At 34.2% G+C, this 11,732-nt stretch overlaps 1 protein-coding gene across 1 annotated transcript in view; it reads right to left on the bottom strand.

Annotated features, from left to right (window-relative positions):
• Positions 1–3,825: 3,825 nt before the first annotated feature.
• SYDE2 (synapse defective Rho GTPase homolog 2) overlaps positions 3,826–11,732 on the bottom strand; it is a 46,213-nt gene continuing 38,306 nt past the window's right edge. Inside the window, exons 6-7 of the mRNA XM_032424772.1 lie at positions 10,780–11,011; positions 3,826–4,729 (exon numbers count right to left, since the gene is read on the bottom strand). Coding sequence (XP_032280663.1) covers positions 4,230–4,729; positions 10,780–11,011 — 732 coding nt within the window. The 3' untranslated portion in view covers positions 3,826–4,229. The remainder of the gene's footprint in view (positions 4,730–10,779; positions 11,012–11,732) is intronic.

Below are 11,732 nucleotides of genomic sequence, written 5' to 3'. Positions count from 1 at the left end.
AGCCAGTTTTTGGCTGAGTCAGAAAGCAACCAAGAACTCTGATTTCTGGCACTTCAATGTTTATCAAACATGAGCCTTACTGAATTAAAAATGAGCCTTGGGCTGGGAAAAGAGCAAAAGAGCATTCTTCTTCATACCAAAGTCCTCAAGTCTGTAAGATTCAAAAAGAAACTTATTATTAAACATAATACAATTTGATCACTTTCCAAGTACCTAAAAGTTGGTGTCTTTAAATTATAAAATCCTAAGCCTCAAAGTCCTTATGTCTGGAAACATTCTTTTCAGAAACCGTACCACTACCCCAACCTGTTTCAAAGCCACACAATCTGAAGTTTTCCAGAGAGTTAGGATGTGAACTTGGCTTTGATATTTATAAATGTCTTCCTGCTTTCTTATTCTTGCAGTGACTACTGGCATCATTACCAGGTACAGAAGCATTAATACTTAAGAGTTAACAGGACATTACAAGTATTTTGATAAATACTACATTGATAATAGCAACTTCCACTACAAGGAGCTCATTTAAAAAATATAATGGAGTCACCTCAATCTCATCTGATGGTAACTCCATCCTTTAGTTGCTCAGGCCTTACCCCTTCCTCTCACAGTCCACTGGTAGATTCTTTTGGCTCCTACTTCCAAAACATATCCAGAATACAACCAGTTCTCACCACCTCTATTGCTTCTTCCCTGGTCCAAACCACCATCTTTCTTGCCTGGGTTACTGCAAAACTGGATGCAGGAAGATAATAGAGAAATGCCATCACAGTTCTAAAGGGAAATGAGTTTGAATCTAGAACTGCAGGTCCAATCAAAATGAAGTACAGGGAAAAAATAAAGGCCTTGTCAGAAATGCAAGGACTCAAACCTTTCTCTCTCAAGCACCCTTCTTGTGGGGGGTATGTGTGGGGGGTACAAGGGATGGAAAGAGGTATGTGTGGTGGAAGGAACTACTTATATACTTCAGCAAACAACAAAAAACACCCCTACATTTTAGAAAGGTGAGATATAAAACAAAACAATATAGGAGTGCAAGGAAAATATATCCCAGGATGACAGCTAAAAAACCACATTGTCCACATTTGATTAAGTTAGTTAAAAAGCTTAGGATGATCTCAGGCTTATACTGAAGAAGATATTTTTCTCCTGTCAAAAAAAAAATAAAGGCAAGAATGTACTTCATGAATCCCAGGATGAGAGCTAAAAGCACTCTGAACAAATTTGGTAATTCAATAGCAAGATAAAAGAAAATAAAAATCTGCAAAAGCCATGACCCAATTATGAAGCAAATAACACACAGCATGATTTGGAGAAGTTGATAGCTATAAGATAAAATCATCCTTTTGACCTTTAGCTTGGAATATTCTGCTTAAATCAGCATAGACTTCAGGACATAAGACTGGATACGTAGGAGACAAACCACCTGGCTAACCTGTAAACACTTTTGCATAATCCAGCGCATAATGGCTAGTTATTGGTTTGTAGTTTTTAGAATCAACATATAAAGGAAAAGACAAGTCAAATATAGTTCCCCCAAATAATATAATCTATTAATGTTGATTATATCAACTAATTGTGTAACTTAGAGAAATTAAGAGGTAAAGGGCAGTAATGGGCTGAAGGGAAGTATAGCGTTGGTCATCTCCACAATGGTAGCAAGCCAAGAGAACACTGTTTAAAACAGATGGATCAAGAAACAAAGATTACTAAAAGTTATAAAAGACACTGAAAGAAGAACTAAAAATATTAAATGGGGAGGAGGAATGGACATTCTTTATCATTCATACTTAAATGACAAATCAAGAAATAGCAGCAGTAAACCTAGACCCAGTGATGGAGGTAGGTAGTACTTACCCGAAGAATAAAAAGCAGCTGTTACCTCTGAGAAGCGGTGTGAATGGCACACTTTTTATTCTCTATCCATCTGAATTGCTTGAAACTTTATTCAGGTACATGCACTAAAATTAAAATTGTTTTTAATCCTAAGAAACATTGGGGCTGGTACACTTAGAAGGGAATGATAGCCGACAGTCTACTAGTGCAGAAAAAGCAGGTATAAAAACTCAAAAAAGGTTTGAAATTAAAGGTCATTTAAAGTAAAGGCATAAACTTAGCACTACTAAATACAGAAGAGTCAATAAAAGAGATTTGTAGTTAGGACTCAGTGATTTAGACAACATAGATGTTTAGTATTTTCTATTTAAGATGGCAGAGATTAAACTATTTCCATCCAAAATTATATAACAAAATACCTCTGGCCTTTAAAGTATTTCAGATTCTGGATAATTCAATTCTGGACCAAAAAATATCGTTACATCTATTTATGGATAACATTTGATTGTCCAATACTCTAACACTTTTGTTTGAGAAGACAAAGAATGACATTAAGTAATCCTTAAAATCATTATGATAATTAATAGCATGACACCAAGGTTTAATACTTTAATAAAACTTTTACATTTCTGAAACAACTTATTCAATTCATACAATATACATGATATAGCAAACAAAAACATTTTTTTAAAAGATTTTATTTATTTATTTTGACAGAGACACAGCGAGAGAGGCAACACAAGCAGAGGGAGTGGGAGAGGGAGAAGCAGGCTTCCCGCTGAGCAGGGAGCCCGATGTGGGGCTTGATCCCAGAACCCTGGGATCATGACCTGAGCCGAAGGCAGATGCTTAACGACTGAGCCACCCAGGTGCCCCAAACAAAAACATTTAAAGCACATTTCTTTTGACTGTTTACTCAATATATATCTCTGTCACATATTCTTTTGGTATTCTTCGGAATTGTTATACAAAGCTTTAAAAAATTAAATTTTCATATAAAAATAGTTATTTATCTGGCTTTTTAACAATTGAGTTTTCAAATTAAATAACAAGGTGTTCTGTTTATCAATGTATATTACGTAGAAATAGTTAAATACTTCAATATTTAGAAAAACATCAAGAAGTCCGTTTTCTAATGGCTGCTACATCTTTAAGTTGTTGATTCAAATTTTATAATTTTAAAATTACATGTTCTGTGGGTATAAAAATTTAAAAAAATACATTCCAATTTAATAAAAAAGTCTTCTAAATTTACATTTTTCAAACACTGCTGTGATTGCTATAGTGACTATTTTGTAGATATACTTAGCCAAAATGAGTTAATTTTTCAAAATCAGTAACATGGAGTATGTTGGCAAGATTTCTTTAGAAACAAATGAGGGTAATTATAAAGTCAACGTTATCAATGTACTACTACAAATAAATACGTTTAAAGTATAATTACTTTGTTTTAGAAAGCAGAACATAAAAATGCATAGAATAGGTGAAGATTTTTTTTTAATGTAAATCACTAGTACAGAAATCTGGGCTCTTAATCCCTTAAGAAATTAGAGGATTTCAATTTAAAAGATGACTTCTCACTAGGGATATTGTGACTTTCTATGAATCAAAAAAAAGTCTATTATTTCTATTCAGATGCTTCTAGTGTTTTGGTTCAAGTGTTTCTACAGAACTCCTTTAACTTAAATGTTCTTTCCCTGAAAAAGACATTTTAAGCTAATTATTTTGGCCTCACGACATATATGCTTTAAAGATACATGTGATTCTGCAGCCAATGCCTCCCCCATTCTAATATCTATCCATATATGCACTTATAAATAGACACATTTTCAGGATTATAAAAATATTTAATTTTTATAAGCTTAAATAATTACTGAATGTTAATACAGAATACATTAATATCTGTATAATTTTACTTTTATTTATAAAAAGGTTTTTTATAGCAGCATTTGCATTGCAAATGAAATATGATCAAATGATGTTGCAGAGTATGTGGACTCACACTGCAAACCGGACAGAGCAGCTGCCACGTTCTTCTGTAAGAAACATCTGTTCCAGCTCCAAAAGAGCAGTTCCTGTAATGTACAAAAACCATGAGGGGCTAATAACTTATCTGAACCTTATAAGTGCATTTAGAAGTTATCTCCATAGAATGGGCCGTATTTGTTAAAAGATCCACAAGTCCAAGTTATCTTTGCCCCAAGAAAAATTTTCTAATGAAGATACGTAAAAACTTAATGAATAGTGTTTTTAATTGAATCACATGAACTTACTAGAAATTAATGGAATTTTCAAGAGTAAAAAAATAAAACCATCACTGTGAGTGGTATAAGAAAGCAAGAAAGACTGATTTGAAATTTAAAACATTACAAAAAAGCAAATTAAAACTCTCAATCTCAAACACTCATATTAAGCTTGTTTTTGTTGAGTTCACGCTCCAGATTTCCAATCAAAGTATCAATGCTTTCTTGTAGGTCTTTAAGATTGACTTTTCGATCCACTGTAGACTCAATTGTCTGCATTGTCAAGTATGTCTGAAATGTGTACTCTTTGGACATGGGTACTGGCTGTTCAATCATTATATCTGGTCCATACATTTTGCTACAATTTTCTCCATTGTCTCTATCTTCTGAGGGGACATCATCATAATCTACATCATTAAAATTTTCTTTTGTCTTTAAAAAGTAGTTTTCTCCACAGCTGCTCCAGTCTCCTGCATAACGATTGCTAACTGGACTGTCTAATCTGGTTTGCCTTGGTCTAAGTATTCTTGATGAATCAGTACCACTCAAATTTAACATGCAAGGTCGTTCTTTCTTCCTCCTCAAATAATTTAGAGAAGACTTCTGCTCTGGAAACAAGTTGTCTGTTGATTCTTTGACAGTTAAACGTTGCACTAGAAACAAACAATAAATTTGCTTAGTCACGGCCATCCAACTGTCCTTAAAAAACCAGAGCAAAGATAAGCCGTTTAATAATCAACTACAAACATGCATTAAAACAAAACATGCACACTATTAAAAAATAAAGCATTCCATAATTACTTTTTTCTATCACCAGAAATAATCAAGATTAGGGACAGAAGCTAGTAGAATGTTCAATGGTGCTAATTCATGCCATATCATAACATCCCCAAACAAATTTCTGATGTTGATTAACTTTCGGTGCAAGTTAATTATTATCTAGCTATAATTCAAAGAGTAGCTAAGCTGGTAGCTTCTTCTAAATTAAAAGCTACAGTAAAAAAGCAGGCAAGGCATGTTGGTGTACAAACAAAACAAAACAAAAAGTTCCTTCTTCTGCAAACGTCTAAATGAGGCAAAGGCATCTAAAGTGCTCACTCTAACCTTTGTGCTTTTTTTGCAATTCTATTAGCAGCAGTGTCATAATTTTTTTTACTAAGCAGCCCAAATTTCACTTTGATAAAATGCACAAATACTAGACTTGGCCACTTGTTACCTGAGTTTGATTACACAGCATTAGCTACTAATAGTCTTCATTTATTGCCTGAAAACAGTACAGATATTTTATTTTCTCATTCTGGTTAGGTATCTAACAATCTCAAATAACAGTCTTCATATTAAGATTAATTTCTTCTAAGAGTATACATTGTGCTGACCATACGGATTACTATGATATACACATCATGACAAACCAAGCTTTACTGCTTACCTTCTTTGTGAATACTGGACAAAACATTTGTCTAAGTTTCCTTCTGTATATAAAATGGACTTAAACGTTGGGGCATAGCTTTTAAAAACTGTCCATAATACCTTTCTCTTTCTGCTTGTTCAGTCTCCATTAATAAATGCCTCTCCATTTACGCTTTCTTTCACTACGATACATATTATCAGTGTGAATATATTATCAGTAGTAACACACCCACTTTTCACACTCCAGCATATAATGAATGCTTGTTTCCTACTATAGAAAATAAGATAATTGAAAAGTAATACAAACATGTATATAGTTCTAGTTTTCCAGACTTACAGTGATCTTAACAACATTTTCCAGATCACATAATTTTTTTTACTTAGATTTTATTAAAATACTTGATAACTATATATAGGTATGTTTTTAACATTTCCATTTGTCCATATTTTTATGATGGCCAGTATATATAATTATGAATAGCTAAAATCTCTTGATCAAAAATTTTCTGGAAAATAAAGGTCTGATATTTACTTTAAATTGGTCTTTTTTTTTTTTTTTAATTTTATTTATTTATTTGACAGAGAGAGACACAGCGAGAGAGGGAACACAAGCACGGGGAGTGGGAGAGGGAGAAGCAGGCTTCCCGCGGAGCAGGGAGCCCGATGCGGGGCTCGATCCCAGGACCCTGGGATCATGACCTGAGCCGAAGGCAGACGCTTAACGACTGAGCCACCCAGGCGCCCCTAAATTGGTCTTTAATAGCAGTATTAATATAGAATGCCCCATGCCATTAATTGATGCAATTACAGAATGAATATCTGAATTTTTTCCACTATTTATTTAATTGATGCAATTACAGAATGAATATCTGAATTTTTTCCACTGTTTAATTATTCAAACTCCTTTTTCTCCTCTACCTGCTAATACCCAATAAGTCTCCTTGCCTTTCTCCCTCATTTTCTGTGCTATTCCTGTTCTTAGTGCTTAAGTGTCATGACTGTTGTTTTCATTACAGGACTTTGCTAACCTTGAAGTCATCTGGTTTGTGGTCCAAAGTAAAACTTTTTTTTTTTTTAAGTAAGCTCTACGCTTGGCAACATGGGACTTAAACTCATAACCCCAAGAGTTGCATGTTTTACCAACTAAGCCAGCCAGGCACCCCAAAGTAAAACATTTCCGACTGTGGGTTGAGCTTATCTTGTTGTGCCCTGACATTCACCTGCAAAACCCAGATTTATTTTGTTGCCAATTACTTAAAGTTGTTTAATTAAATCCCTATTCAAACATGATTTTTGTATATTTTCTTGGAAAATATTTAAGAAAGCAATTATAATATTTTATATCTTTTAGACTAAAAATTCAATTTGTGAAAAATCAACTTCACTGACTTTTTAAACTACTGATGGTGGAGTTGTTTCCTATAAAAAATGCAGAGAAAATGGCTAATTTTAACCCCAAAAGGAAAGTTCTGGTTTTCCGAGCACTATGACTGGCCAACTTCAACAGAATAAAATTTAAAATGCAATCTGTTTGCTGAAAATGTTTCAAAATGTAATGATAAGTACTAAGAAACTGAATTTTCTTATCTTGTTCTACTGATGGATTTATATTTTAATCACCATTTTATTAGCCTTTTATATATAGTACAATTGCCTTATTTAACAGAATATATCAAGTGCCTAGTTAATGCCAAGCACCGTCTTAGAACTTGGGTGCATAAGGGTAAGCAAAATATAATCCCTGACCTCATAAGGCTTAGTCTAGTGAGAAAAATGAAACAAAAAGAAATAAGAAAAAAATTATAGCTTTTCCCCAAGAAATCTGCCCCAAATTTACTCATCATAGAAAATGTGATATAGCAAACAGCTGGTCTAGGAGTTACACTCTCTCTAAAGCTATTTCCCCATCTGTAAAGAGAAAGTAAATTTCAATATTCTTCTTAAAACAGCAAAACCATTTTTAAAAAGCAACAATTTTGTAAAAATCCAATACATAAAAAAGATGAAGACTATTTTGATCAAAGGGAAGTGTGTTGACCTTTTGTTCCCTCACCTGTTGCCAGTCTGGCTCCAAAGCTGCTTCCAAAGAACCTTAGGGCTTGGCAGAGGACAATCTGAAATGCCACTGGCAGGATGATTTTTACCTTCCAGTTCCAATATGCTAGGACTCTAACTGATCACTTTGCAGACACGATTTTTCAAATGGAAAGCTTAAAGCAAATTTTATCATTGCCCCAAATTAAAAAAAACAAAAAAATAATAATACAAAAATTAAAGTAAAAAACAAAGGCGGTAGCGGGAAGGGTGGAACCAAGTCTTTTTACCTCCGGAGTAGGGGAAATTCCACAAAAAGAAAAATAAGTAAGATACGCATATAGCAAGGAGGGTCAAACCCTTCTACCTGATGCACAGAGACGGGCATTCACCAAGTTCATATGCTGTGGCCCGTTCTCTGTATCACTACCAATTTTCTCAGGCATGGTAACTGCACTGCTTCTGCTTGATGTCTGCCTTTCCCTGAATCCAAAAGCAAATGATTTAGAGGGCCAAATTAACTGGTATTTATTCTCCCTATCTTTCTGCCCTTTATCTGAGGTACTATACCTAAAGAAAAATACAGGTTATTAGAAAAGGGGGCAGGTTTTGTTTTTTTTTTTGATTGGAGTACAGCTGACATATGGTTGTATCACTTTCAGGTGTAAACATAGTGAATCAACAACTCTGCACATTACACAATGCTCACCACAATAGGCGTAGGTACCATCTGTCACCAACATTATTACAATAATGTTCACTATATTCCCTATGCTGTCCTTTTCATCTCCTGGACTTGATTTGATTTGATAACTGGAAGTCTGTATCTCTTAGTCCTCTCAACCTATTTCACTCCTCCCTCCACCCACCTCCTCTCTGGCAACCACCAGTTTGTTCTCTTGTACTTATGAGTGTATTTCCAGCTTTTGTTTTGGTTCGTTTGGTTTTTTAGATTCCATATGCAAGTAAAATTATATGGTATTTGTCTTTGACTTATTTCACTTAACATGATACCCTCTTGGTCCATCCATGTTGTTGTGAATGGCAAGATCTCCTTTTTTTAAATAGCTGAGTAATATTCCATAGTGTGTGTGTGTATGTGTGTGTGTGTATTTCACATCTTCTTTATCCTTTCATCTACTGATGGGCACTTAGGCTGCTTCTACATCTTGGCTACTGTAAAGCTGCAATAAACACAGGGGTGCATATATCTTTTCAAATTCATGTGTTCATTTTCTTTGGGTAAATACCCCACAGTAGAATTACTGGATTGTACGCTATTTCTAATTTTTTGAGGATCCTCCATACTGTTTTCCATAGTGGCTACACCATTTACATTCCCACCAACACTGCACAAGGGTTCTCTTTTTCCCACATCTTCGCCAACGCTTGTTATTTCTTATCTTTTTGATATTAGTCATTCTGACAGGTATGAAGTGATCTATCACTGTGATTTTGATTGTATTTCCCTGACGATCAGTGATGTTGAGCATCTTTTCATGTGTCTGTTGGCCATCTGGATGTCTTCTTTGGAAAAATGTCTATTCAGGTCCTCCGGGGCAGTTATTTTTAAATAACGTTAACCTCTGATACAGAATTAATAACAAAGAAATCAAGTACTGGGGTGCCTGGGTGGCTCAGTTGTTAAGCGTCTGCCTTCGGCTCAGGTCATGATCCCAGGGTCCTGGGATCGAGCCCCGCATCGGGCTCCCTGCTTCGCGGGAAGCCTGCTTCTCCCTCTCCCATTCCCCCTGCTTGTGTTCCCTCTCTCGCTGTGTCTCTCTCTCTCAAATAAATAAATAAAATCTTTAAAAAAAAAAAGAAAAGAAAGAAATCAAGTACTGATAGTAAACTCCAGGTAAGCAAGTTTTCATCTGTGATTAGAATGATTAAGATGGTTCCTTTCCCAATTCCTGATGCTTATTAGAATTAAAGCAGTTGTAGGAAAAACTATAGGAAACACACATTTAAAACTTTAACCTGAGAGCTCCCTTATGTTGGGTACCAAATGCAGAAATGAAACCAATTATTAGAGCATCTTGATTCAGGATTTTTAAATAATTAATAATATCTACCAATTCAATTAAAATATAAATTAGAAATGGTTTTTAAGCCTGTGTTTGAAAGAAAGCAAAAATTTTTAACTTTATAAATTTAAAAGTTGAAAATTTTATTCACTTTCTATAATTAATTAGATGTAAAAGACTAAATGAAGCATTTCTTTGTACTTTGGTCTATCCTCATATGTATCCTTAAAAGAGTAACAAAGAGTTAACTTTATGCAAAACACTTTGCTCAATGCCTTAGATGCTTTGTCTACAGAATCTTCACAACTCTGAGGTAGGCACTATTTATAGAGAAGCATACTGAGGCTTAGGGGAATTAAATATGTGCCTAGGCCACAATCTGGATCCGAATCCAAGACTGACTCCAGGGCCCAAGCACTTTTACCACTGTGTGCTACACAAAGCTCCTAAGTACTTTCATGTTTGGTATTATGCAGGGTAGGGAAGGGGAATGGGAGTTACTACAGAATAAGAAAATTTTGAAACTTAAATACAGCATCCTATATAGAACATCTAGTTAAATACATATTCCTTTTAGCTCTGAAACTATATAAGAGAGATATTAGGAAAATAACTGTCAGCTTTTTGTTATTGGCTGGAACAAGGGATGGATAAGTAAGATGGAAAGATCAAAGATGACTGTCAAGTTAAGCCTGGATAATTTGAAGAACAACCATGAATACAGTAAAGATGTCAGGAAGAAGTATTGAATGAAGGCAAAAAATGAATTCTGCTTCATACCAGTTGAACTAAAAATGAGAAGGGTAAAGAAATTAATATTTACAGATTACCTATTATGTGACAAGAGCTGTGCTGAGCACCTTACAAACATAACTTTTTATTTAATTCTCCTGTAAATTCTATAAACATATTATTAAATCCATACGACAAAAGATGATATTGAGGCTCTAAGATGTTAAAGAACTTGCCCAAGATCAGACTGCTAATAAGTAACACAACCAGGATACAAATCCAGATCTGACCAAAATGTGTACATTGATCTATATGTCTACAATATTATCAGCAAAAGCAAAAAATTTAAATGGAGAAATTTAAAGGTATCAATTCATAACTATTTGAAAAAGCAAAATCTAGAAAAGATTTTCTTGAATCATATATGGGCATATTTAATGATTAGCTAATTCAAACACCCTATCATTGAAAGAGAAAAATACTTCCATAGAATCATTTACCTGGCCAGAGTTGAAGTAAGTAATGAAGAACTTCAATATGTTTTTTAAAATCCAAAGCACTTGCAAGTTCCTCTGAATCAGTAAAGACTCTGTTGTTATGGGTGGAAGTCTCTTGCCTCTGACTTAATAATACTGGTCCAAAGCACACGGCCAAATTCTGGCAAGTCATCTTATTCACTTCATGATAAGAAGCCACCAATTTCAAATGATCCAGCAACATCTTTAGGGTTGCCTAAATTAAATTAAATTACATTTCACTTAATAGAGTTATACACAGGGGCAAATTCAAGGACACAATTTATAGCAGAAAATATAGATAGGCATCCTGTCACTTTTTAAAAAGTAGTTTCAAAGATTTGCTTCCAAGTTGGATATTTGGAACTTTGAAACATATTTTCTTATAAAAACATTACATAGGACACTTAGGTTCCAATGACATAATTTGATCCATTAAATGGTTAAAATATATACTCTTTATAAAAGGCTCATGAATGCATTCCAAATTTCAACTGGAGTCCCTGTGAAAATATACATCAACATTTTCCTCTCTTTCCTCCTCTAAAATGACAACCGCAAAGGCTGTGGTGGTAGGTAAGAGTGTTCATAAGCACAGATAAATCCTGTAATCATAAGTAGGGGACTACCATCCTTAAATCTAGGAAGCTAACGATTTCAAACATGACCCGGTCTATCATGATTCAGATTAGGAAAAAGGCCAATGCACTTAACTAATAAATACTTCAAGTAGACAAACGATGAATAGTATGCTAGAAATAACAGAAAAATTTGTTGAAAAAGAATACTTTTTAATACTTGAAGGAACTAATAAGGGGAGTTTGCTCAAGAAGTGGAAGGTTATTTAGGTTCAAGCAATTATGGAAAAAAATGTTTTTGAAGTACTGGTATATGATCATTTAACAAATAAAATGAGTATATAATTTCTTCATAATTAA

This window comes from Phoca vitulina, unplaced genomic scaffold (genome assembly GCF_004348235.1).
Source record: "Phoca vitulina isolate PV1807 unplaced genomic scaffold, GSC_HSeal_1.0 scaffold2, whole genome shotgun sequence".
In the NCBI taxonomy this organism is placed as follows: domain Eukaryota; kingdom Metazoa; phylum Chordata; class Mammalia; order Carnivora; family Phocidae; genus Phoca; species Phoca vitulina.
This window is presented reverse-complemented; position numbering and strand designations above follow the sequence as displayed.